Source organism: Terrapene carolina, unplaced genomic scaffold (genome assembly GCF_002925995.2).
Source record: "Terrapene carolina triunguis isolate 2854851 unplaced genomic scaffold, T_m_triunguis-2.0 Scaffold58, whole genome shotgun sequence".
Taxonomy (NCBI): domain Eukaryota; kingdom Metazoa; phylum Chordata; order Testudines; family Emydidae; genus Terrapene; species Terrapene triunguis.
This window is the reverse complement of record NW_020664409.1, coordinates 27328023-27355531: the sequence shown is the minus strand read 5'-3', so window position 1 is coordinate 27355531 and position 27509 is coordinate 27328023. Positions and strand designations below refer to the sequence as shown.

The 27509-nt window shown below is 39.1% G+C and overlaps 1 protein-coding gene across 1 annotated transcript in view; it reads right to left on the bottom strand.

The window, feature by feature from the left end:
- Nucleotides 1-27509, bottom strand: part of PIEZO2 (piezo type mechanosensitive ion channel component 2) — a 279377-nt gene that overhangs the window by 19061 nt on the left and 232807 nt on the right. The window contains exons 32-43 of the mRNA XM_026661020.2: nucleotides 26538-26603; nucleotides 22349-22515; nucleotides 20732-20907; nucleotides 10591-10980; nucleotides 8894-9152; nucleotides 8159-8341; nucleotides 6288-6540; nucleotides 5304-5436; nucleotides 4677-4824; nucleotides 4350-4564; nucleotides 2437-2595; nucleotides 412-559 (exon numbers count right to left, since the gene is read on the bottom strand). Of these exons, the coding sequence (XP_026516805.1) occupies nucleotides 412-559; nucleotides 2437-2595; nucleotides 4350-4564; nucleotides 4677-4824; nucleotides 5304-5436; nucleotides 6288-6540; nucleotides 8159-8341; nucleotides 8894-9152; nucleotides 10591-10980; nucleotides 20732-20907; nucleotides 22349-22515; nucleotides 26538-26603 (2297 nt within the window). The remainder of the gene's footprint in view (nucleotides 1-411; nucleotides 560-2436; nucleotides 2596-4349; nucleotides 4565-4676; nucleotides 4825-5303; nucleotides 5437-6287; nucleotides 6541-8158; nucleotides 8342-8893; nucleotides 9153-10590; nucleotides 10981-20731; nucleotides 20908-22348; nucleotides 22516-26537; nucleotides 26604-27509) is intronic.

Here is a 27509-nt window from a genome sequence, read left to right as displayed (position 1 = left end):
TATTCCTCCACCAACTCTGGACAACCTGAGTTCATTTGCTTACCTTGTCTTATTCTTAAATCCACCCCTGAAATCTAGGTCTACAATTGAGTATCTATGTTTGCAGACACAAATTACCATGATTTTACATAGAACTCATATGCATGAAAGGAAAATTAGTTAGGCACAAACGAGAAGTTAGATGCCAGAAAGCCATTCAAATTTTCATCTGAAGTAATTGCACACAGAGACAGGCACACAATTGGATGAACATTTTTGCACATGCACCTTAGGCCTCTCTGACAGAAATCTGGCCTTCTGATATATTTTTCTTTATTCAGGAACTCATAAATGGGCAGCTTTTCTTCATTATTGCCACAATTAACTTTGGGTGTAAAAAATAGGCTTAAATCACTTGCTTAGCTTTCTTACCTTTTCAGACTCTCGCCAACATTTCAAGATAAATATATGAGCATAAATATCCTCAACGCAGATCCAGCTGGAAAGGCTCAGAGTGGTATCAGTCCAAACCCAGTCCATTACTGCTCTCAACTCAGTCAAAAATGGAACCAGACGGAATCTAAAAGGAGAGACAGTATAGTAGATGAACTATCTTACAGTGAGGTAATGAAGTATAGCATTGTATCTAATTAAGGAACAGAGGTAATTTTTAGTGAGTCTTATAATTACACCATGTGTGGGAAAATTACACAAATGTTAAATATCAAAAAGCTTAATGGAGGGGTTCAGACTTGAAAACAGAAAACACGAATGTGAAAACAATTGCACTTAGTCATTTTCTGGGATTGCTTGGGTATTACTGATGTTCATCATATTTTAATAATCCTGTAGTGAAGTCAAACATGCACTTATGTCACTTGTAATCAATAATCATGGGTGTGATGGCAGCATCACAGATGCAACTTTATGGGATAGATTCTCTGCTGGGCCAAAGCCCCCCTTCTTCCTTTCTGCCATATCTCCTAAACTGGGAGGGGAAGACAGAGACGGATATAAGACCAGATTGCAGTTCACTTGGAAGGGAATTCTCTGCTTGCCATTTGCTTTATGGTACTTTTGCACAGACTGGTGCAGGGGCTGTAACTGTGTAGAGAACCTGGCCTTATGATTTTACTGTAGGATCAACAGGAGAAGCTGGGCTGTGAGTACGCACAGTACCTTTTGCGCAACTTGAATACTTTCTGAGGGTCAGAAATTGTTTGGTTACCTTTTAAAAATATTTTAATTAAAACTGATTTATTTAATATTTACCCACCTTTCCACTTTCTTCCCTCTAGTCCCAATCAAACCAGAAACATTGTTATAGTGCGAGGAAAGCTATTTCTGTGATTTTTCTAGCTGGACTGTAACCAGTACATACTAAAAATCTTGGAATAAAGCCTGGATTATTAGAACAAAGGGATTGTGATAAATTTGATTATGGTATGAACTGTTTAGCTGGCAAGCACAGAACCCCAAGACTTTTCAGACTCACAGTCAGTAATAATTAACAATAATGGTAAACAAAATATGAGAAACAACTAAAATATGAATGATTTAGGCAAGTTTAAATTTGAATTTCTCCAACATGGAAGTCCCTCTTTAATGGGCTGAAGAGCCTGTATGTAGTCTTAAAATGTTATGATTCATCTCACCACACTTTTGACATTTAAAAACATCATCACTAGTTTTACATGGAAATCATGTGCGGCTCATATTATAGCTATTTCATAGTATATATGTGATGGCAATATTTATGCACTGCATTCAGAGTATCGTGTACTTTTATTTTCTCCCCTGCATTCTGCCCACTGATCCATCTCTCCAAGGATAACTACTAATATTCCATATCTCTGAGCAGCTTGAGACACACTATTTTTTTTAAAAGATCCTTTCTACTACAACAAATATTTCCTTAACACTCCCATGTGTTATTTCCCACTCAAGGCTCTTGGTATGAGGTGCGAGTCCAGTGACAGGTTTAAGGTCTGATATCTTACCACTTTGCAGGGTTAGAAAGAGCATTTTAAACTTTTGGAAAAGTGGAGAGTCCAAACTTTCCAACAGGACACACAGTACTTGTTTCTGGACCTGGAAAGTCCAGGGACATAGGACACTACAGTGATTTTTATGTAAACTATGTAAGGTAATTGTTAGAATTCTAAAAATGGATTAATTACATTTTTTCTCTCCCTTAGAGGTCTGCATAGTTGGGCTCATGACAAGGAAGGTTCATAGATTTAAAGAGCAGATAACATTTCTAAAATAGTTGTGGTGGTATGATGATATGATAATATATTATATATTGTGGTATGATATGCAATAAAGGTTTTATTAGCACACATTTGCAATGACCTGCAGAACTAAGTCATGAATAATGAGGCCTTCTAAGTGACAATTAAACCTTCATACTACATATGTACAAGGGTGGCTGAGAGCGAGAGGGAATACACTTACCCTTGAAATAAGAAGAGGTTTACATAGTTGTAACTTTTGGTGAGGAAGTTGCCAAGAACACGGGTTGGGTAACCACAACGTATCTGATATGCTGATAACCCAAAATAAACACATTTCACAAAATACCAGAGCTGGGCAACTGTGTTTTGGCTAAATTTCCTGCAATGAAAAGGTGAGATAAAAAAAATTCATGAGCTTTATATCTATGTTCTACAAAATTAATCCAAAATGCTCTGCACATCTCTCAGCTCCTCATTTATGAAAACCTGCAATCGATCCCTGGTTCAGGTCTCTCTGTGGCTGTCACCCAGCTCTAGAGAAAAACTACACCTGAAAGTGTAGATATTTAATAACAAAAATCCATATAATTGGGCTAAATCCTGACTCGTGTTTGCAGGGCTGTAAGCAACACAGTAGCACTGTACAGCTGTTTCAACTGCTGTTCATTGCGCTGAAGCTTCCAGTGGCTGATCCAGTGTGCTCATGGAGAGTGGAGAAGACCCACGTCCATTCCTTGAGCAGCTTGATGTGAAGCTGCAGCAGGATGGATGGGGTACACATGCAAATGAGTTACTCACCCTTCTACAAGCAACACTGTGGATTCTGGTCTTGCCTCTCTCCCAGTAAAGCCTGCAAGTATTACTGTACCTCTAGTGATGATAAGGATCAGAGACAGGGATCAGGGTCCCTGAAATGTGTGAGAGAGACACTGAAGGTTGGGATCTACCTCCGTTTCTCAGTTACCAGGGATGCTGATTTAGACCACGTAAACTGCTCAGTCAACTGGGAAGGAGCTGTTGATGTGGGCATCTCAGAAGTGGAGCGGTCCCTCTTGGAATGTGCTTAAGCATGATTACAGCTCAGCAGCATGCTGTGAACTCCTCACCAAGGACAGTGTTTGGGGAACAAGATATGACCCAATGTTTTCATTGAGTTGTTTTGGAAAACTATTGTAGATAAGGAACTTTCATGGGTTTATAGAGATCAGTTTGATTTAAACTGACCCGGACAGGTTTCAAATGCAAATTCAAGATTATGAGATACATATTTCTTAAAGGCAGGGTAAAGATCAAGAGGGATTTTGTTGCCTTTTCTTTTAAACAACAAATTAAACTGACAATCCCAAACTTGGGTTTTCTCTCCCTTTTCAGTGCTCAGTAACTTTTGAGGTAGGAGGTCACTGGGAGAATAGCAGTTTTATTCAAGCATGGCTGTAATTACTATTGCACTCGGAAAAATATAATAAATACATTCAAGGACAATTTTTAAGTGCAAAGGAGGTTTTTTTTGGTCTTTTCTAATTAATTTGTTTGTATTCTTCACATGTAATGAATCAATTTTTTTCCTCAGTAAACTATTCTATCACTATTTGCAAGGTACAATGCAACTCTCTTGGAATTTTAAGTTTGCACTTTTTCATTAGTTGCTGGGACAAATTATGACCCAATAATCAATAGCTGTCTGATAGCTTTAATAAGGCTGTGTATTTAATGTTGAGGGTGGGGGTGGGGTGGAAATAGAGCTATTACAGGAAACAGGAGGTTGTTAGGAAGCGTTCATTAAAGCAGGGATGGCCCACGAGTTTGCATTATATTAGCTCTGACTCCTTAAACTCAAAATTGAATTTAGTACTCTGTGTCCAGATCTTCATGATACATTAACTACAAAATTATTGCCCTAAAGGCAGTTCTAATTCAGTATGGTTTTATATAGCTCGGTCTTTTCCCCATTCAAGCAGTTCCATATCTGCGCACTAATTATTCTGAAAAAGTACTTAAACAATCCGTTTAGGAATGAGATCAAGAAACCTGTTTGTGATTCAGTCTTTAGCTGTAATTCACTCAAATTAAATTAGGAATAAACTTGAAAAATGATGTTATTCAACTCTTATGCTTTATTTTTAATGGGTTTACCTTTCAGTTACTCCAGGCAAGATAAAGAACATCCAAAAGTGTATCCCAAAAACAAGAATGACCTGGAAGATGACTTTTCCCATGACAGTCTTTCTAAGGTACAGTGCTCGGTCTACCACCATTGTTCCAAACTGAATGAGCACCATCACCAGGAATGCCTCTGGTACCTGGTCCTCTGATAATGAAGAGGTGATATCTGCTGCAGCAGAATGTTTCTGGGAAGGAAAACGTTACAATAACTTCGGGATAACAAATTCAACATGGTATTTCACAATTGTGGCCAAGATTCTGAAAGAGGATTTACAGAACAAGCCTCTCATAACATACCCCAAAAGCCCAAAACCCAAACACAATGATGATGAAGTCCACAGTATCTGCGAGGAACATCAGCACATAAACATCAGTCACAGCACTGTATTCCGGGTGAATGAGATTGTAGAAAAACTGTCTGATGGGCACATATATTTGAAGAGTCCTGAAACAACATACACCACAACCTGATTTAACACAAGTACCTTGAACTCACGTTCCTAAGCATACAAAAGGAAGGGGCTGATATTATTAATTTGCTTAATTATAAACTTCACTTTTGGGGTCCACGGTGCTTTACAGAAACCAATTATTACCTGTTGTGTTGGCCGTTTTTGTAATGTTCTGCAAACACTTGCCACTAGGAAATTCACTTAGTCGACCAACTCATTCACACAAGACAACAATTAGCCTTCAAATGGACTTCGAAAGCCGCTGTTGTTTTGTTTAGGTGTGAACTGGTGACCTAGCATGAAAGCATCTGTATCTGTATCTACTGAACCATCCAGTCTGCTGATACATTTCTACTTTTATAACTTATTTTTACTAAGAATAGCATATTCTTAGTTACTTAAAAAGTTATTTCACTATAATTTGACGTTTCCCCTATCCACGTCCCCAATCCCCTAGAGAAAATTTGCTCACTTTTTAATTGTAAATGCCTTTGCTTTGATCATTTGTTCTCGAAACTTTTCCATAAGAAGCTCTTTTCTAGATTTTTGCTTAATGCTTAATACACTGCTTCCTTTCTGACTGCTGTTTCGTGTACTGGTGCTCCCTGGAAATGAGGGTGGGAGGAAGAAAACAAGAAAGCAAGCATCCAATTAAAATAAAAGTTTAGATAAAAATACAGGACTAAAATCACAGAGTATAACCTGTGTAAATAAGTTGCACATTTAAGAGGTTTTTAAATTAAGCCCTATACCTTTTTTTAATATATACATATATAGTAAAGTCTTGACTGTTTGACATAGACTTGACAACTGGCTGAATCAAAACTTGACTTAATATGACTATAAAAAAAGAGTTGGCACCAAAACTGATATGTGACTGGCCTGCTTCAGTTGCCAGGATGGTGTGTGTGTGTATATATATACAGATATAGATAGATAGATTTGTGATTTTGTGATATTGATTTGGATATATATATACAAACTATAGTAAAGTCTTCCTCTTCAGGAGATAGGGAAGGTAGTCTGTCACAATATCACAAATCAATACTTCTCTCACTTCAGGTACCATATGAACTCAGATGTTAACAAAAATAAGAAGTTCACTATGAACTCCTGCTAACTAGAGATGGTGCTGGGCCATAAAGTTTGGATCTGGACCTTCCCAAAGATTTGGAATGTTCAGTTCCAGCAAATTATAGGGAAAGTGCTGGTTGTAGTGCTTGGATCTGGATCTGAACTTCATCAAAGTTGAGAGAGTTCACCCCTGGGTGTTGGGTTGGGCCCATCGCTATAAGTATCCGGTATTTTGTTTCACATATTTCCTATTCTCACAAAGCAGCTGTTGTGTTAAATATTTTCTGAGCTCTCCACAGAAATACATCAAAGGTCTCAAGAGAATCATCTAATCAGAACTGAGCTACTGGTTTTCAAGGCCCAGTAGTGCTGTGACACATACCTCTCTTTGACCTCTGTGAGGAGAAACTGGATCTGTGTGAAAGCTGTGACCCACTGCTGGAACTTTTTCTCCTGATGGCAGTCTGCTGTTCTGGAAAGTGGACATGTATGGACTCCACAGAAGCTGCAAGGTTCACTGACTTTAAAGAGTCAGCAGAATCTCTCCTGTCTGCCGTCAGTGAGAGCTCATCACCATATTCCTCTTTACTACTGCAGCTTTCACCTTCATCATCTTCATCCCATAACCCATGGCACTAGTGGAGAAAAGAAGAAAAGCATGTCACTCTTGTATTTCAGTTAGGGTGATATTTATTGTGCTGCAAGACAGACTATCTAATTACGAGCATTTCCTATCTTTCTATTCTGATATTTATAAGGCTCAGATCCCCTTTTTTTATTTGAAGTCATCAAATGGAGATATCCTATCTCCTAGAACTGGAAGGGACCTTGAAAGCTCATCGAGTCCAGCCCCCTGCCTTCACTAGCAGGACCAAGTACTGATTTTGCCCCAGATCCCTAGGTGGCCCCCTCAAGGATTGAACTCACAACCCTGGGTTTAGCAGGCCAATGCTCAAACCACTGAGCTATCCCTCCCCCTAAGTTTGATTAAAGGGATATAATAAATATCAGTATGTTTTCTGGGACACTAATGAGGCAAAGGAAGTTCCTACTTAATGTCCATTTTAGAAAAAATCTAGTTAGAGATATTATTATATTTGTGTTGTAGTGGGTACCAGTTTTAAATTCTGCAACGTTATTATGTGTAGGGCAGAACTTTCCTTAGGTTTTTGGGAAAAAATTATGAATGAAATCATAAAGCCATAAAATCAGGGATTTCATCAAAATATATCCCCTTCCATGATATTTTCCTTGGTTCACTTAAACCGTACATCCCTCGGGGGGATAGCTCAGTGGTTTGAGCATTGGCCTGCTAAACCCAGGGTTGTGAGTTCAGTCCTTGAGAGGGCCACCTAGGGATCTAGGGCAAAATCAGTACTTGGTCCTGCTAGTGAAGGCAGGGGGGTGGACTCAATGACCTTTCAAGGTCCCTTCCAGTTCTAGGAGATAGGATACCTTTATTTATTTAATTATCCCCTCCATTTTCATGCCATTTCCAGAAAAAAAAAAGATCGATTGTCCATCCATACAAATGTCATTAAAGTATTTCAGTATGAAAGAAAACAATACCGCCTGAGCAGCCCAAAAAGACGTGCGCTGAAGTCAAATCTCAGGTGTCATATCTATTGTTCACATATAAGAGTTTTAGTTGCTTGGTGTTGGACAATTAAGATTTGACTGTATTAATAAATCAAAAAATTCTAAAGGACAAATAAATGTTTCACTCATTGCTATGGACACAACAAATATAAGAAATGGCCACTTTGCCTACCTTTGGGGACGTACTATCTGCAAAGTGAGCAATGAGATCAGTATTTTTTTGTTGAGATGTCTTTAGGCTTTTAATGAGTTTCAAGGCCAAACATTTCCTTAGAAAATGGAGTCTTCACAATTTAAATGGCAAATACATTTTTAAATAAAGTAACTTAACCAAAAAAGTTAAAGCAATATTAACTCAACACCTGTAAGTAAACCTGCAAAAAACATTGATTAACAAGGGACAGAGAGGGAGAATGGCCTTGCAGAGTGGGACCAGAAGCTTTCCACTCTATTCTTTGTTCTGCCACAGCTATCTTGTATGATACTAGGCAAGTCACACAATCTCTCTGTTCTTCAGTTTCCCCATCTGTACAATGGGCATAGTAACATTTTACCCCACGGGGTACTGTGAAGACAAATTCATTGTGCTGAAGAGTCATAGGAATGACTATAAAAATTAAATAAAATAAAGACATGCCTTTTATCTCAGTTTACCTTTAAAATGGATCGATGGAAGAACAAAGCAAGGAGCTGAACAAGGTCATAGTGCACATAACCCTCTTTCTTTTCAATACCAATAATATTGGGCGGATGGTAAGGTTTATCTTTGGTGTAATCCACATGTTTATTCCAGGGAAAGAAGCCAAACTGGAAGAAGTACTTGATAACAATGGTCACCTGTACAGGAACAACGTATCGAGAACAATTATCCAAACACCATTCAACTGACAGAACAAGTAGCCTCATGTCAGTCACATGAAATACCATGTGACTATTTCATGGGTTTTTTTAAAATTAGATTAATTATGTTTTCATACATTCCAATTAGAGGGGTCGCCATGAAAAAATCAGTGTTGACCAACGCGGGCCACCCACTGGCATTTGAGATACCGCAGTTATCTTCCTATAAATACAATAGGCAGTCACTGCAGTATCGTGGGTACCACTAGATGGTAGCTATTAGTAGGTGTTGCCTTTTAATAACTAGAAGGAAGTCAGCCAAGTGCAGCACTGAAAAATCAAACAATCGCCTCTCACCTATCACACCAATGCCCAAGGATGTTATTTTTAGTATATATTTGTATTATAATGCCCAAAGGAGAGATGTAAAAGCAGAGAAAAGAGACAATTCCTGCCCTGGGTGGCTTATTATTCACTTTTCTTTGCAAAAAAGCATGTTATCTGTTCCCAATGTGTTTGACAAATAAGGATGTAGCAGTAATGGCATACCTCAGTGTAGACAATGGCTGTCATCCAGAAGCGTTTGCTGGGCCTGGGGACAGACAGCATGGCCCAAAGGAATATAAGGATGGGAAGCACAAGAGTAATCATGGAGGCAGAGATCATGTGATTAAGGATAATCACAAAATAACACACCATTTCTGACCGGGCCACCAGTGTATTATACAGAGCATAAACGAGAAGCAATAGTCGAGGCTGACCACTGTAGAATTTCTCGGATTCCTCCAGCTCTTCATCACGAAACATCCTGTGAGAAGAAGAGTTCCATGAATGACATCAATATGAAATTCACGAGAGCTGATTTTTATTATTACTGTTTTCTCCTTTATAATGGTTGCAGATTCTGTTGGAAAATCTGTAAACATGAACAGAATTTGGTATTCTAAACAAATATATGTAATATGGCCTGATGCTAAACAAATTCATGTAACATTAAAGCTCCAACAACAATTTACAATAAACCATTTGGAAGTGCTAGTTTGGTATTTAATACATGAAAACAATCAGCTTGCCCATAAACACCTAATCATTGCACCTCATCTGCAAATCATGTTCTGGTAGTGAGCCATTGGATCCAATTCTGATCTACTTATACCAGGAATCAGGAATAACTCCATTAAAAGTCAGTACACTAATTTCACACCAGTGTAACTGTAAGTGAGATAAGAATGAATGCCACTTTTATTTTGGCCACCAGATGTGCCTTGTCTCCTTTGACTGTTTGGGTAAACCCTACTGTTGTTAAAAAAAACAAGTTGATGTTAAAAACATAATAAAATTATGACAAGTGTAAAATTATGACATGAACTCACATAGATTTAAATCTCTCCGCTTTTCATGAGTGTCATTTATTTATTATTGTTTGTACAACAGTGGCGCCTAGGAGCTCTAGTCATGGGCCAGGACCTCACTGTACTAGGCACTGCACAATCACAGGATAAAAGAAGAGCTTTTTTTGTCTTGTCAACACTTCAAATGTTCCAGCCTATGGAAAGATTTGGTTGAATACTGGAAAAACAAAGGGACATGGAAGCATAGAAGAAAAAGCACTTGATTTGCTCAGGCAGTGTGGTGCCGTTTGGTCCAGTTCTAACTGAGCTGATGGGATCATTTCTGGGATTGGAGATTCTGCCTGGCCCTAATGCAAGTGCACTGTAGTAAAGGAAAGAATAAGGAGACTTTTCACATCTTATGTGGCCCGCATAAGGGCTGGGCAGAATTTCAGTGTCTGCAGTCTGCAGTGTCTCCCTCCTTACCATCCTTTGGAAGAATGATGTCACAAAGGAAGATGAGAAAGAAGAGCTATTGGCTCCAACTCCCAAGCACTGGCCAGCATAACTTGTTGGCTGCATGGTGGGGAGGGGAGTATGCTGCAGCCCATGAAGGAGTGCAGCATTGCCATTGGATTTCAACTGCAGAAATCCAATGGCAATGGAGCTATTAACTAAGTGTGTGTTGGGGGAGAAGCAGAGATTTTTTTTCCAGGTAATTTTAGAAGGAAGGACCTTTCCCAAATAAAATTAAAACAATTAGAGAGAGAAAGCCCCACAATTAAAACCAATTTTTGAGAGAAAAATCCTCACTAATAACAGCAGTAGTTAGACAGAAAACACCTCCTAAAACAGGAATTAAAGTATTTAGGAAAACTTCAAAGACTAAGTTTTTTCTTCTCTAAAGTTTCTTACTTGTTTAGAAGCAGCTCACTGGCAGTCAGGTCGTGTGTCAATGGAGGGAGGATAGTATCATGTAGCTTGTCAATTTGACTGTCGTCTGGGCTCACCATCATGAGGTTCTTGCCAGCAGAGTCATCTTGGGAACTGAAGGAAAGATGCTCAAAGCTGACAGCTTTGCTGTATGAAGGTGGGACTTCGGCATTGCCATCCACAGCAGAGTATGATGGCACGTCAGTATCAGGAGTGTACACAGCTCCTTCTGAATCCAAGCCATAATCATCCACCTCATCCTCTCGTCTTGATGTAGAACCTTCCCCTTCTTCTTCATGCTCCCCTTCTACTTCTTCAATGGTTTCTGTTGTGCCCTGACGAGAATACAGCATGGTGACCTGGGTAGGTTCACTGTCAGGAACAGGAGGGAAAAAAAGGATTTCTCTCTTACCACAATTACTCAGAAAACTTTGTTAACTTTGTTTTGAGGCTGAAATATTGGCAAGCCCTCACTCTGCTCCCAAACTTTGAAAATGCACTGCAGTTGGCAGAAGATGTACTGCTGTCACCTTTTCCTTACACATAAAAAACACTGATCCATGTGCACACGGAGTGATTGCTTGTTGAGCTTGCAGTGATTCAATACAGTTCCAAACCAAGACAAATTAATGCTGACAAAGAGGGAATTTGCACACAATTTTCTTAGAACAAACAAATTCTAAACACAACTAGAGCATATTTCTACATTTGTTCCAAGTGAGCTGCATGATGCTACAGTATAATATAGGAATGCATACACTTCATTGTAAATGTAACATTTCTAACAATCATAGCTTCATCATTTCAAAACTGCAGCTTGCAGGCAAAATTCAGTTGGACACACAGAATCTATCCCCTCATGTTTCATGCTATATCTATATGAAAGGATAGGCCAATTGCAAACATGGAGTAGTGCCATCCAGAGTAAATAACTGTTTGAGTAGCAGGGTATTATGGTATCTTACCTTCAGATCACTCTACATTTTTCTTCTTCACTTCTTTGGCTTACCTGCTTCTTTCCTCTTCTGTGTGTACTTCCCCTCTTTTCACATTGTTCTTACTCAGTCTTATCTGCTCACCTATCTCTCTGCTTCTCCACCTTGCTTGACAAAGCTCTACTCTGCTTTATGTGTTTTTCATCTTCCCTGACACCACTCTGTGTTTGCTTCTCTCTGTACCAGCTTCTCAGCTGGTGTAAATTGGTGCAGCTCATTGACTTAACTGAGGGCAGGTCTACACTACCCGCCTGAATCGGCGGGTAGAAATCGACCTCTCGGGGATCGATTTATCGCGTCCCATCAGGACGCGACAATCGATCCCCGAATCGACACTCTTACTCCACCAGCGAAGGTGGGAGTAAGAGCCGTCGACAGGAAGCCGCGGAGGTCGATTTTGCCGCCGTCCTCACAGCGGGGTAAGTCGGCTGCGATACGTCGAATTCAGCTACGCTATTTGCATAGCTGAATTTGCGTATCTTAAATCGACCCCCCCCGTAGTGAAGACGTAGCCTCAGAATCTGGCTATCCCGCTTCAGCTACTTTCCTGTCCTTGCTTTGCTTTCTGTCTTCTTTTGGTTATGCTCCACTCTTCCCTTATTCCTAGTTTCTTCTCTTTTTTTGTTCCCATATGTCTGTTAGCCCCCACCCCAGCTCCAACAATCAGATAATAAAAAGAACAACATGGGTTTTACAGCTCGCCAAAGAGACAGAGGTTGAAATACTGGCCGGTAATAGTAGAGCTTCCTTTGACTTCACTAGGATTTTACCCAATATATATATATATATAAAATAAACTTGCTATTGTAAAAGCCAGTGGACAATACTACCTCCTGCTAAAATTCAAAATAGCTTTCTATACCCTTTTCCTTTGAAACCACTTTCAAACTTACTGTAGCTATGTTATGTCACCTTTTAACTTCTAGTGAGAGTTTTCAGAAGTAAACTGATGGTAGCTGTTGCTTGAATGTACATTTTGATGATTCTTAATAGTAATAATTCCTTTAAAGATGATTAATGAGTGAGAATGTAAAATGCTGAATTTCAAAATAAATCAACACCCAGAAGTTGCTAAAACAGTGTGCAATATGGAAGTAGAATGATTTAATATGCCATACAATTTTATTTTTGAAGTGATATTTGAAACATTGCTTTTATATCCCGAAGCCATATAAAATGTAGACAATTTTAGTCTTGAGTTGCAAAACTGAGTGAACAGCTCTGGAACACTTCTCTAATATGTTGTTTCTTTCAGTATTTATATTGCTTGCTATCTTTTCTTAATAATTTCCCTGTCTTAATTCCAAAACTTCAGAGTCTGTAAATCAGTGGAAGAGAATTCAAAATATATTTAACAATTCTTTCCTATGAAGAGAGTAACTAAAAATTAAAGGAGCCTGGCCAAAATTTTCATAGATAGGTGCCTAAAATTAGATTCCTAAATCCATATTTAGGTACTGGATCATTTGAAGAGCTGAGCTCCCATAAATTCCACTGAAGTCAATCGGAGCTGCTGGGGGTTCAGCACCTTTGAAAATCAGTCCCTTTTTTATTCAGGATGCAGGAGCCAACTGTCAAAGGTCAAAGTTACGGATCAAGTTATAATGAATAAAAGAATAGTGGACTTTTTTTTTTTTAAAAAAAAGCAAAATAAAAAATAAGTAACTGGTTTATGATACTTTTTTGTACCTCAAAGTCTTGTCACAATATACAAGGGAATAAAGCTTCCAATAAGCATGCAAATTGTTTTAAACACACACATCTGCACACGTATACAATGCCACATGTAGAATGGCCAGGGTAAACGAGTGAACAAAGCATGCATGAGTTAAGCACCTTGACACTATACTGCCACTGTCAGCTGATGAGGAGGACATATCCATGCTGTACATTTTACGAAGCCTAGGTCGAGCGCGCTCACTTGTTTTAGGAACAGTGTCTGGTCCATCTAAATCATCAAGGGTTGACTGCCTTGAGAACAGCATGGTTGCTTCAGTGTAGCAGCTAGCAGCGCAAACAGTTATAAACACAATGTTAAATACCAATGACATTACTTTATATATAATTCAGTAAATGAATGTGCTCGCCATGCAGAAAACACAGACACAAAGACAAAAGGTTCAGAGAGAAGATAAGGACCTGATTAGAGTCACCACCAAAACCAAATTCTTATGTACAGCCGGTTTGTGACTATAAAAATATAGAAGCCATAACTACTAATCATAAAATGTAATCGCTATGCATATAGATATGGGAATCAATATAGTCTCAAAGTTTCCATACTGCCTAGAGACAACAACTTTGTACAAGTGAGAGTTTTTACTTTTGTTTACTTTGAATAAAAATTCCAAAAATTCAATTAAAACATTTTGGAAGCTGATTTCCTCTGTACAATATCTATTTTATTAAAAATAGATTCTGTGGAATTCTTTTATATGGGTGCAGGCCAATTTCCTAAAAGAGCTTTCAAAATTAAAAAAACACTCATGTTCTACTAATAGAAAAAACAGCTTCCATATACTAACCAGTCCTCTTTCAGCACAAAAAGAGCCAAATCACTTGATGAATGCCAAGTATAATTACCATTGCTTTTGATTTTGTATCTAATATTATATTTGTATCTAATATGATATTGTATAATATTGACATTGATAATCATTTTAAGAAAATTTTATTTATTTTGAGTCATTTAAAAAGTATTTCCCCCATTATTTCAAAATTTGTAAAGCACACAATATCAAAGAAAGGAAATTTTCAGTTAAACCCTTATCTCCTTTCACTTGTCACTACAATGGGACAACAGAGGCATATACTATACATTCAGGATGCTATTGGATAAAATGAGAAGTGGATGAGTTATGAAAAAGACAACACTAATGTAAATACAAACATTAGCAATGGGAAGGAAGCAAATACATTAATGACATATGGTAGGTAACCGCAATGTATTTTGCTGTAATTGTGAATGAAGTATGCAGATGTGCATGAACTGAGTTGAGGGAACTATTTGGAGTTTTAATCCAGGCAGTCTCCTCTCTGGGTCTCTAAGATTCATACGGGAGAAAAGAAAGCACCTAAACAATGAGGGGTGATCCACACTTAGAATCTGATCCTGCACCACTGAAGTCAGTGGGACTTTTCCCATTGACTTCAGTGGGTGTAGGATTGAGCACCTGGAAGGTCCACGCTGTACATGGATCTATAGGGCACTCTAGCTCTAATTCTTTAAATGAGGTTTTTGGTATTGAATTACAGGGAGCTGTCAGCAGACTGTGTACTTTTTAATGATATTTTAGTGTCCTTTTTAAATCCAAACTCCATCTCACCATCTTTGTTGGGAGCTGGGTTTCTTTTCTGTAAGCACCTAGAGGCAGATTTGTAAAGGTATTTAGGCAATAAGCACCTTGTGGGATTTTCAAAAGCATCTAAAGCAAATTAGGCATCTAACAACCATTGAAATCAAGCACTTTTGAAAATATGGCCCATTTCCTTTTTTCACTTTGGTGTTTAGTTAACCCACAATATAGTTATTACCTTGTAAAGTTACAAGTTCCTCTCTAAACATATATATGTGTGTATGTAGACATGTTGTCTTGTAAATAACAGTGGGGAGATACAGGGAAGGGAAAATAAGTAACTCAAGCTCTTGTGCCAGGAACAAAAGCCGACTCCTATACCATAAGGAGTGCCTCCACTGGTAAATTTTCATTGAAAAAATGTATTCCAGTTTCCCTCAACTGCTCCCCACCTGGAGGACTTGATCCGGCTCCTGTTGAAGTCAATGGCAAAACAACTACTGATTTACTTAGATGCAAGATTAGGCCCTGAGTTAGTCATTGCAATGATTATGATTACATACATGTTTAAGGAAAGAACAGCTCAGTGATCAGAAGGAAAATCTACGTCTACTGAGCAGCTGATCAGAATCCTCCAAGGTTTGGAAAGCGGCACAAGATTATACTCATAGCACAGTAAATGTGCTTCTGAATGTGTAGCAACCTACACCACCAATAAGCTGGTAAGGAGGATATGATCTATATTGCGATGTACAATTGGCAAAGTTTGTGTTGACTCAGTCACTAACCAGCACACACATTTATCCAGGCATATCCTTCCAGGTCACTTTTCAAATTGGCATCTCTAGAAACTTTGAAAAGCATTAACTTCTTTGAAACCATTCAAAGAATAGGTATTTTAAATTGAAATGTGCATTAAAAGCCCAAGTCAAAGTATTTGTAAATAAACTTAATCAGCTATCCATTACAAATGGGGATATATTTAGCATAGATGTTTTTATTCTGAATGATAGGATTGGGTAAGAAATTTCACATTCTGCTAGCTGCATTTCCAACAATGCTACCTTTCCTGGATGACTTATTAGCCAAATTTTAATACCTACAATTCATGGGCCAGTTAATCACTGTACATAGGCATTGAAGTTATTGTTACTAAAAACATTCTTGGAGTTTTCACACAGCTTTGGAATAAATTGCCTGGTGGCAAACTGGAGAATGGGGCGTGGCCAGCAGGGGCTGTGTTACAACACTGAGCTGCCTACAGAACTGCAGAGGGGAAGGAAACAGAATTGTGGGAGACTCTAGGATGAAGAAAAGGTTTGTTGAGAGCTCCTGAGCATCACACAGTTCCTATTAAAGTCAAAGGAAACTGCAAGAGCTCGTTAAGTGCTGGATACCATTCTGGATTTGATTCTTGTTTTGACATCTAAAAGGTGAAATCCTGACTCTGCAGAGGTCAGTTGGAGCTTTGCATTTGACTTTAATGGCGCTAGAGTTTTACCCTCTATTTCAGGGGTGGCCAAGCCTATTGACCCTCTGAGCTGCATACAACAATCTTCAGAAGTTCGAGAGCTGGGGCACACCTACCGGGCCTCAGGGCTTCATCCCCGCTCTTGTTGAAGCCCTGAGACCCCGCTCCCCACTGAGCACAAGCCCCTACCCCACCACCCCGCTGCAAGGCAGAGGTCCCAAGTTCCTCGCCCCCCAACTCTGGTAGGTGGACAATGGGTGTGTGTGTGTGTGGAGGGCTCTGCGAGCTGCACTTTAATGGTAAAAGAGCTGCATGTGGCTTGCGAGCTGCAGTTTGGCCACCCCTGCTCTATTCCTTTGTAATCTTAGGCCGCATTCCACAAAAGACAACTAATTGGACTTTATCAGCTCCCAGCCATTTTACCTAAATTCATAAGGTATTTAGTTAATAAGTTAACTGGAAATAAAGGGCAATGAGTTCATTATGATGCTGGCTTGAAATATTTTCTGGCAGGGCACAGGAAACAACTAGTTATAAGAGGGCAAAATTGTCTTCTCATATCTTCTGTGCCAAACTCCACTGCCTACAATGTCCTCACTTTGCATTTAAGATGTCCAGTGCCATCAAAAGTGCCTAAAGCATCAAATATACAATAGGGATCCACAATGGACAGATCCACTCTTGATTAGAGAGAAGAATTTTCCCCTTAAAAATTAAAAAAAATTAATATGATAATTTTACTGACAGGACCTTTATAGAAGCCAGACAGATGTTTCAGCGTGTGATATTTTAAAGTGTAACTGCCTAGTTTGCTTTTTCAGAAAATAGTCAAGCAGACTCCAATAGAATTCAATGGACATTTGCTTGAGTATAAACTGAGTTAAGATTTAATTATTTTAATTCTGAAATAAGCATCCAGTTTTTCCACCCATTACTAAGCACCTTATTAGACCAATCACTTATATGCCGAATAAAATCCAGAAACATGTGGTCCACTGACCATCTAGAATGAAAACTTTGTACTGGGACAAACTAAAGACCTAAACAACAACTTAATTATAGAGGAAACTGTCCCTCGGAGCATCCAGATACTGCTTAATCTTCAAGTGATGAAACAGGGATTAATCTCAGTCACTCTGAGGCTTGGAAATGAATTGGTATATAATGGTTAAAAAATTATTATTTGAATCAGATTCACTGGAAGTGAAAAGTACCAGTAGGAAAGAAAGTTTATTGGCTAATACAGAAATAATATGAGTATAACAGTAGATTTCACAAAAATAATAGAACTGTGTATGAGAGCATGTTAAATATAAAGCCCAAACTGACGCTTGATGACGTCAATTCGTGTTTTGTCATTAACTTCAACTGGAATAGAATTGGCCTTACAATTAAGAAACATTGGCATATTTTAAAAAGTAATCTTGTTGTTGACAGGACAAGCTCTATATTTAGCAAAGGAAAAAAATTAGCAAAGGAACTGGTGCAAAATCTGATGAGCTTTTGAGTGAGGTTTTTGAGATGATAAAGTTCTCTCACCGTTGTTTGGGCAATGCAAAATGTCACTCACTTGTGGTCTGCAATACTTTGCATTGCTAAAACAGCTCATGAGACCTCTTCATAATCCAGAAAGAGACAGGCAAGGATGCTTTTATAAACAGACAGAAGATCTATCATTAGATCTAAGTGACTGGTTATTGCTTCCTCCCTTTAGAGGTCATTAGTGATGCAGCAGATGCACATACTCCACAAACACTACTGATACACAAACATGTAAGTATCTATTTCCAGGAAAAGAGTTTGAGATTAGAGAATCAATGGTGACAATACTTCTGTTGTTCATTTGTTAATGTGCCCTTGTGACATCTTATTTTGGGGGAAACAAAGTTTTTTCAAAGATTATATTAGTGGGTATACAACAACTGTTAAAATAGGTATTATGATTTATCTTCTTGCCCAGCTTTGGTTCACCATCACCATCAAAGTCTAAAGATTTGAAAGGAGCAAGTAAGGTGTCACTCAAAAGGGAGGCTGGGGCTAGCGGGGAGGAAAGTGGGAGGAAAAGAGGTTATTCCAACCAGAATTGCTTGGATCTCAACAGTGGATACAATTTAACTACAGAGACTGAATTCAAATATTGAATTTACAAGATTTACATAATTTTTTAAATTATGTTTGGCAACTGACTTCCTTTTATAAAACAAAATTACCCGCCCCAACATATGGCTTTCATTGTTGTCAGCACTCCAGCTAACACTGCCATATTGCTACTACACACTGCTAAACAGCTGATTTCAATTTCTACTGTACACCAGTGCAGTATATATTGGGTAACGTGACTGAAATATTATTTAATGAAAATGGTTTTGTACCTATAAGTACTCTCTCTTTAAATGAGCAGACGAATCCTGAGAGCCAAATTCTACCACTTAGATATCCATGTGAGACTCAAAGTGAAGTCAATGGGTCTTGCATTCAGGTGAGAGCAGAATTTGGCTGAATGATGTTTTTCCTATACTGTCTGACCCCAATGAATTTTCAGACAACACATGCAGGTGCTATTTCTCCTGGTAGTTAGCCATGAGGAAATGTGTGCTGGCTTTATTACTCCATGAAATAAAGAATTTTGACGGTTAAACTGCAGTAAACTATTGAATGTCTTATGAGTGCCAGCATTGACCCTGGTGTTTTTTTTTTTTTTTTTTTTTTACAGCCTGTGGAAATGCTGGGTAATTTTGTGAGTATTTTGTTTATGCACATTGCTTACACGTTTTTATTTCAGGTAAGTGTTCAAGACATTCAGTTACACTTACTTGTGAATAAACTATGAAAGGAAGACAAGCCGTCCACTATTTTTATCCTGTTAACCTCTGACCATATGTCATTAGTAAAAGCTGAGCAGAGTTACTGTACATACAAGCAACTGAGTTTGCAGGGGAGTATCAAGTGTGAGAGGCTACTGCCACGCTTCAGAGAAGAAGAAACTGCAGAAAGCAACTATCAGATTATCAGAGGTCTCCCCCCCCGCCCCTTCTGACACTGTAGAACAACTTCTGCAGGATCTCAAAGGTCAAAAATGCATTGGACTCAGAGAAAACAGGATGTTCTTGTAACACGGGGAAGTGGATGAGTGAGAGTTTGTGCATGTGCGAAACAGCAAGGATGTGCTAAGGCTTTGGCACTGAGCTCTGCAGCATCTCTCTCCAGGGAAGTGCGGAAAGGGAAGGTGGGTTTTTACTCCTGGGGGGATTCTGCATGACTGTGTGCCCACAGAAAACGCCCCCTCTCCCGCAGAATTCTTTTTGGGGGTGGGGATTTCCCCCTCCAAACAGAGGTGAGGCATGGGGGGGGAGACACATGGGGTTATGTGCCACTGCCCCCCAGTTGCCTTTGTCTTGTGAGGGAAAATTATATTCCCTCAAACCCATGTAGTTTCCCAGTACAAAGTCCTTTTACTCAGGCTATGTTCAGGAGACTAGAATTTAATCGTCCAGAACAAAACATTGGTAATAAATGATGGAATTCCTTCATTCAGTGCCTATTCTCACAATCAAAGTGAAATACCACGAAACTGTCTTCAGTATATTAATCTCTGTAAGATAGTTCAAAAACCCTCTAGAAGCTTGTTATTTGGTACTGACATGCAGAGGAAAATTAGTTCAGCCAGATGTTCCTCCCAGAGCTTGGTGACCGTGTTGCCCCTGCAAAATATCCATGCAGCCCCTCAGCTGTGCAGGAAAAGGACTGAGGTCAAGGGTAAGAGGGAACTGCACTAAGGAGTATGTCCCCAAACCTCCTTCAAAACTGCAGACAAATGGAGAGAGAATGGTGCTTGAGGTAGCACTAGCATGAGTGGCATTCGGTGACTCCTCTCCGCAGAGTCATAGACCATAATTGAGAGCACTGAGCCAATGACAGCATGGCAATTGCTCCTACTGCAGAGTGTAGACAGGAATCATCCATGCAGCTGCCCAGTACCCATGAGCTTAGGGACCAGGATCCCTTCAGATTCCTGGCTTTGTCTTCCTTTTGGGGCTCTGCTCCATGCTCCCTGCCTACTTTGCACTCCAGCCAGGTCCTGTGGACTGGTGGGGGCGTGGGGGGAGGGGTTGGTGGGCGAGTTGGGAGAATAAGAATTAATTCGCTCCTTTTGTGCACTTTTGCACAGAGGGAAACACATGGGTCTGTCAATCCGATCATCTTTTATCTACTGTACAGTGACTGATAAATCTGATAAATCAAAGGGTTCTTCAACTTCAGATGTGAAATCCAACATTATGCAACAATTTCTTAACATAATTTCTATCACATGATTTTTCTATCTATTCAAAAACAAGTGCTTTGTTTTTACAACAAAATACCTGGAAATACTGTCATGAGAAGCAGCTGAATCTAAACTATCCATCCTCTCAGATGCCTGTAAACTAGAATCTTGACCAGGATTTTCATCAATTGTGTCCAGTCCTGATTCCTTAGAAAGCTTCATCATATGGTTCTGGTAATACATATGGATGCTCTCACGAGTTGGAACATTCCCCTGAGAAAGAGAGAAGAGCTATAGTAAGGCATTTGTGTTGTGTGAGATTTTGGTTTCTTCAGTTATTTGGCTGCATGAAATGAGTCTTTGCAAACAACAAACTGGCAAAAGTCCAAATTTCCTCAAGCCCATTACAGTCAGTCAGATTATGATCTCATTTACCAAGGTATAATTGAAATAAAAATGTGTTCATAAAACTTTCCCTGTAGAAAGAGGCTTCACTATCTATTCTCTCAATGACTTCCCGGTCAAATTTGTCAACAAAAGGATGGTTTCATTAACTGTAAGCACAACCCTGAGCACAGGAGCCAAGCAGACGTCTTTCTGGCTATCACAACTTTACTGATGTTTCCTAAGGTCAAACAGTATCCAACTCACTCCACCAATAGCTGTATTGACTTTGGAATACGCATTGAGTAAGAAGTTTGCTATTTTGCATAGTCATTTTTCTGAGTTTTATGGAGACTTTATGCACAGATTTCCTTAGTTCAGTAAAGTGATCAATTATAAATTACATGAAAATATGTTGGTCTGTTCCTTTGCTAGTATTACTTGTTTGAATTTCAGTTCTCTCTCTCTAAATTAAATTTGATTCAAAACTTTCTAAATTTGAAATCTTGACAAAAAAGAAACACATTTTAACCAAAAGTTTTGGGGAAAAATAATTAAAAAAAAATAATATTTACCCACTGCTTCTGCAGTGAAATTATAATCAAGTGTCTGTGACATTATGCCCCTTTGCCTTTTAAATATTTATAAAGGCACGCATTCAGCATTATAGGTTTTTTGTAGGATCATAATAAAGAAGAATGGCTGTGAAAGCAAAAGCACTCTATGTTTTAAATGTACATACAGGAGTGACTATATTAATTTATATGATAAGCCACACATGCCCAGTGTGAGCTGCATTTCTAGGAGTCTGAGCAGATCCAGATTGGGCCAAATATTTGAGCAGTTATGAACAATGCTATGCCTTCCTCTCTCCTGATGTGATTTCTGAAAGTCTACTATAAATCCCTCTCCTCAATGGGAGTTTCAGAATTAAATCCCTGAGCACATTTGTTTTTCCAATCAGGCGCTTTGGGCTCAGAGACAGAGTGCTGAAACTATTTGTATAGTGGAGGTGCTGAGAGTCATTGAACCAAACTGTAAACCCCGTATATGATGGAAACCACTTCAAGGCAAGGGGTGCTACAATACCCCTAGTTCCAGCACATATGCTCAGAGCCACAGTTCTCGAGATTTATCTGTTTTTGTTTTTTTGAAATAGAATGCAACAGAGGATTACAGAAGTCAGACTATTTCTAAAATCTGTGTAAGTGAGACTTTTACAAATTTCCATCTCTAGTACACTGCCTCATATTAAGTTGAAAAGATAAACCTCTCATTTAGCACTGCAATGCAAATGGTACGAGCAAAAGTAAAGCACAACGTATGTTACCTTTTTAATTTCCCTGGTCAGCATGCATCTCTCAATTCTCAGCACAGTAGAGATATCAATGTGCTCTCTTGAAATGGAATTGAGCCAAGTTGTAAAACTATCTAGTGTTGCCAGGAAAAGGACCCAGGTGAACTTCAAAATATTAAATATTCTTTTGATGATATTATCTGAGAGGGGAAATAAGTGATAGAGTTAATGAACATAAACTTATTTTTCACATGATGATCCTGTTCTGACATTTCACAAAAGCTAGTTCAATTTTTACTTTATTGAATATAATAATCCAGGCTGCAAGACCTCTCTCTATCAGCAACAGGAATGTTTGGAAATGGCTGAAAGCCATGTGGTTTGTTGGGGCTATCTTCCTACCTTTCTATGGCCAGGACTACCCATGAACACTCAGGAAACTTAAAGTGAATCAAATAAAGGTGTGAAGTCAATGTGCGTAAATTTATACGTATCAATACCCCCACCTACCCCACAACCCTCCCAATGTGGCTGCTCTTATTCAGGAATAAAATGGCCTTAGTTTGCTGTAACTTAATCCTGGGGGGTTAACAAACTTAAGTTTATGTGCATTGAATTCACACCTTTAGTCAATTTGTCTGAAGTTTCCTGAGTGTTCTTGTGTAGACATGGCCTGTCTGACTAGTGTTTGTAATCTTGGAATGCCTTTTTTTCCTCTAAAAGGTTGATCCTGCTAGTCACATAAGTAATCGTCACCAGCTTCAGAGGAACTCCTCAAGTGTGGAAGGGTTTTGCAGGGTAAAGCCCTAAGGGCTAAGCTTCTCCTAAGAGGTGCAGATAGCCTCAGTTCCAGCAGCTCAATGGAAGTTGTGGGCACTCAGCACCTTGTAGAACTGGGCACTTTATTCATCCATTCGGTACATTCATTTTCTTCTGTCCAGTGGAATTTCTCCTAGCCAGTTCTCCTTTCATGCCTGGACCTTGCTAGCCTGAGCTGGTATCTTTGACCTGCCTACAGTTATTACTCTTGTATCTGGGCTACACGGCCTCATCTCATGAACCCTCTTTCTCACATATCCTGCACTGTGTAGTCAGTTGACTTCTACACTCAAGTCACTTCACTAGCTGAGATCTTACATATATATTCCTCTTCCACAATAAGAGGTAAATGTTGCAAGGAGCGGTGTTTAACAACCACTGCATCTAAACACATAACAGTAGTTTTAGTTGGATTTCTTTTTATGGTTTCACTTCAGCAAACTTGGATTGAGGAGTACTTTCTGACTTGAATAGTGCTGTTGGCACTATCAGTGGTACTTCTCATATGAGTAGGTGCTCCTCTGGGTATTTCGGGGTTTATAGAATCATGCCACTATTTGCAACCCATCTCCATCCCGCCCTTTCATAGTTTGACAATGCTTTATGTGCTGCACAAAAGTGCTGAAATCCTCTTTCCAAACCAAAATCTAGCCCTATGTTGTGGTTTCCAAATCTGAAAGAACCAGATATATGTATCTAATGCTGACCTAGTGGAAGAATCTGCAATATGCAGCTAAAATGTTTACAGTATTTATTACGGAATGGACCTATATCAGCATTATAGCTCTGCTGTTGAGAAGCTTTTTAACAGTGTCAGTAACCAATGTCACCAGACTATGTTGTTCAGCACTTTGGGATGTGAGTAGTTTGTGTTTTAAAAGGCATGCAAAAGTTGTACACTAACAAAGTAATATGCAGTAGATACCTAGAAATGTTAAAAACAGATGCATTTCTAATTCAGGGAGCCACCCCACTGTTGAATGATTCCATTGACCCTCCCCCCGTCTCCCCCACTTTTTTTGCATTATCGTTATCCAATTGCTGTTTTCACTTCCAGTGCTTTTCTGTATTATTTGGGTTTGGAGGGATTTTATAATTTACTAACCAAAGCATTATTCCTACATACTTTTAGGTACTCATATTTGGGCTAACCAAAATCTTATCACTATAAGTTAAAGGTAAAGTTTAATTTTTGTTTCTGATGCACTGCAATTTTTTTAAACTTCAGACATGGATGCCAACTCCATGGGTGCTCCAGGTTGGAAAAAAAATAGTGGGTGCTCAGCACCCACTGGCAGCCCCCCCAAATCAGCTCCTCCCCTTCCCCCCCCCAGCACCTTCTGCCCGCCAGAGATCAGCTGTTCAGCAGCATGCAGGAGGTGCTGGGGGGGAGAAGCAAGGGCGAGTTGTACTCGGGGGAGGGTGTGGTACTGGGCGGGGCAAGGGTGGAGGTTTGGGGGAAGAGGTGGAGTGGGGGCAGGGCCTGGGGTGGAGCAGGGGTCGAGTACCCCCTGGCAACTCAAAAACGGTGCCTATGACTTCAGATGTACTCATGCACAGTTTAAAAGAAAATGTGATTCTCTCTCTCGCATACACACACAGAGCATGTATGCAGACAGTATATATTGTATTGAAACATGCCCTCACAATTGATGGGGTACCATTTACACTATTGAGATTAATTGTGGGGCAGTCTCTGCTTACTTACAAACAAGAAGTCTATTTTACTATTCAGCTATTATAGGTATCCTATGGTCTCACTGAGATGCTTTGCCAGTGACTTCCAATCTAATCTAGAAGGTCATTTTTCTCTCAGGATTGGAGGTGATGTAGTATACATTTTTAATGAGTCTGTGGCTGTTCTGTTCTCGGTCACCTTTTAAAAACAATCTTTTGGGGATCGATCACATGTAAACATCTTCAGAAAGGGAACGATTTATTTTCTGGAGAGACTGTTATACTTAAAGGGTCAAATACTGAGAGAGAATGAAAACCTGCTGCCCCCATTGACTTTAACAGGAGTAGCAGATGCCTAGCAATTTGGTCCAAAGCTGTTAACTAGAAGAACCCTTTCTAATAATGTTTCCCTCCAGTTTTGGTAACACTTTCTTCAATGAGTTTTATCTAGGGGATGGGTGAAACAGTTAAAATCAAATATGAAAGATGCTTCATGCTTGCTCCAATCAAACCCAATAATAATCCAATTAGCATCATATTTCCCTTTCCTCAACCCTCATCAGACCATCCGCATTCACTGAAATTCATCTCCGTATGTTAGTTGACCAAGCTACACTATGAGATAGTAAAAGCCGGAAGAAAGTAAGAACCTTTTCTTCTTTTGAGAAGTGCTGATCTTGTGGGAAAGGGACAAGGTATCTCATGCTTCTGACCTTTGCTACCTTATGGTTCACTCTGCGGCACAAGTTTTGCTGGAGAGTAGAATGCCCTTTTCATTATAAATATAGGAGATCAATAGCTCTAGAAGAGAAGGTCACACTGCAGCAGGTGAGAATGGGTCAAGGCTAGACTGAAGAGGAAGCCACCATCCTTCTATTCACACCACCTGAAGCCAAAGAGCCAGTCCTGAGGATCTGACCCACATGGTTAGTTTTAGGATGCGGCATAGCTGTACTCATTTCTTAAGTTGGAGAAACCCCTTACCAGCTTATTGTTATCGGCCAAGTTTTTGGCTGCCTCTTGTGAGTTGCTGAGCACTCTCAAATTCCATTGGAAGTTAGAATCAATGGGATTTAAGGTCATTCATTACCTTGCAGGAGACATTCAACTTCTTGCAGTATTGGTCCCTAACTGAGCCAGAACAGGGTGCTCAGCAGTGCACAATACAAAATAAATATAGGGTCCTGGCTCTACTGGTCTTAAAATTTGAAGGCCAGAACCTGCACAAGAAAAGTCAACAGAAGTTTTGGCACTGACTTGAACGGAAGCAGGACTGGATCCTAGATAGGCATAATACAGTATACAAATATATAATACATATACATCCACTGGCCAGAAGACTATGCAAATGTTGATGTCTGTTTGATACATTGGGGAAGAGCTTGAGAGTATTTGCTTCTATTGTGAAAGACCTTTTCCTTGGGATTTTTAAAACTACTGGATAAAACACCTGAAAGTGAGAACACTTCTGTACTGTCAGGGAAGTGGACTGGATGATTTAATAGGTCATTACCTCTTCCTCTGTGATTTCATGAATGAATATGTCTGTATTTGGTTAGACTAGAGTCAGTTGTGATTCTGACTGAACAGAGGAAAGCTGGAGAGAATCACGTTGCTTGTATGTTGCCCTTGGGTTACTTACATATTGACCACATGGTAATGCCATTTATCCCCGCAATCACAATTACAATACAATACTAGTGCAGCCTTCGTTCTGCCTGCATACCTGGCCCATCTGATTTCTTTTTGACAGGTTCATCTTCTCTCTCTTCATGTTCTACATCAGTAGCACCTGCCAAATTAAAATTTAAGCAATGAGTAAAGCCTTTCCCACAGAGGTTAACATGTAAATCCCACTAGAATTGAAGAGAGATTTCATGGTTATTAAAAAATACTTGGATACATCCAGTCTTAGCAGAACAGGTTCCTCCAGATCTCACAGGATCCAAGTGGGAGAAAACATTCTAACAACATAGTTGGAGTTGGTCCATGAATGATACGGTTTTATTTTTTGTAAGGACATTTTGTTTATCAATTACTTTAAAAGCCAGATCCTTAGCTGGGTGTAAATCAATGCAGTTGCATAGATTTCAACCAAGTTATGCCTGTTCACAGCTGCTGAAGATCTAACCTTAAAAGTTTGCTGGTTAATCCTCTAGAAACTTTAATATGCTAGCATACCTTTTAAAACCTACATTTGCCTTTAACTCATTGAACTCTAATACTTTCATGCTGATTGAGAATAAATGAATTGACAACAGCATGAAGATGGACCCGATTAGCTGAAACAAAGCAGAAGGGTTGTTTTGAATCTATCATGTGCTGTTTTATTTAAGCGTAACAGTCGTTATAGTGCAGATATTTGCCATTAAAAAAAATCACAGACATGACTAAGTGGGTCAAAGAAGTGACCCAATAGTATCGGATATATTAACATAGCTAGCTGTTGTAGCTTTAGTGACAGAAGAGAATTAAATAAGTACCAGAGGAAGGTACCAGATAGAGGGACTTCTAATGTAACTGCTTCAGGATGAATGGTTTTTTCAAATACACATTGGCAAAAATACTTCTGATGAGTATTTCTGTTTTTTAAATGCAGCAAAAACTCAAGCGTTGTAAATCATGTACAAACGAAACATTTCAGAGCACACAGACAGTTTTGTGATGCTAAGAAAAGAATGTTAAATTTGAACGTTTT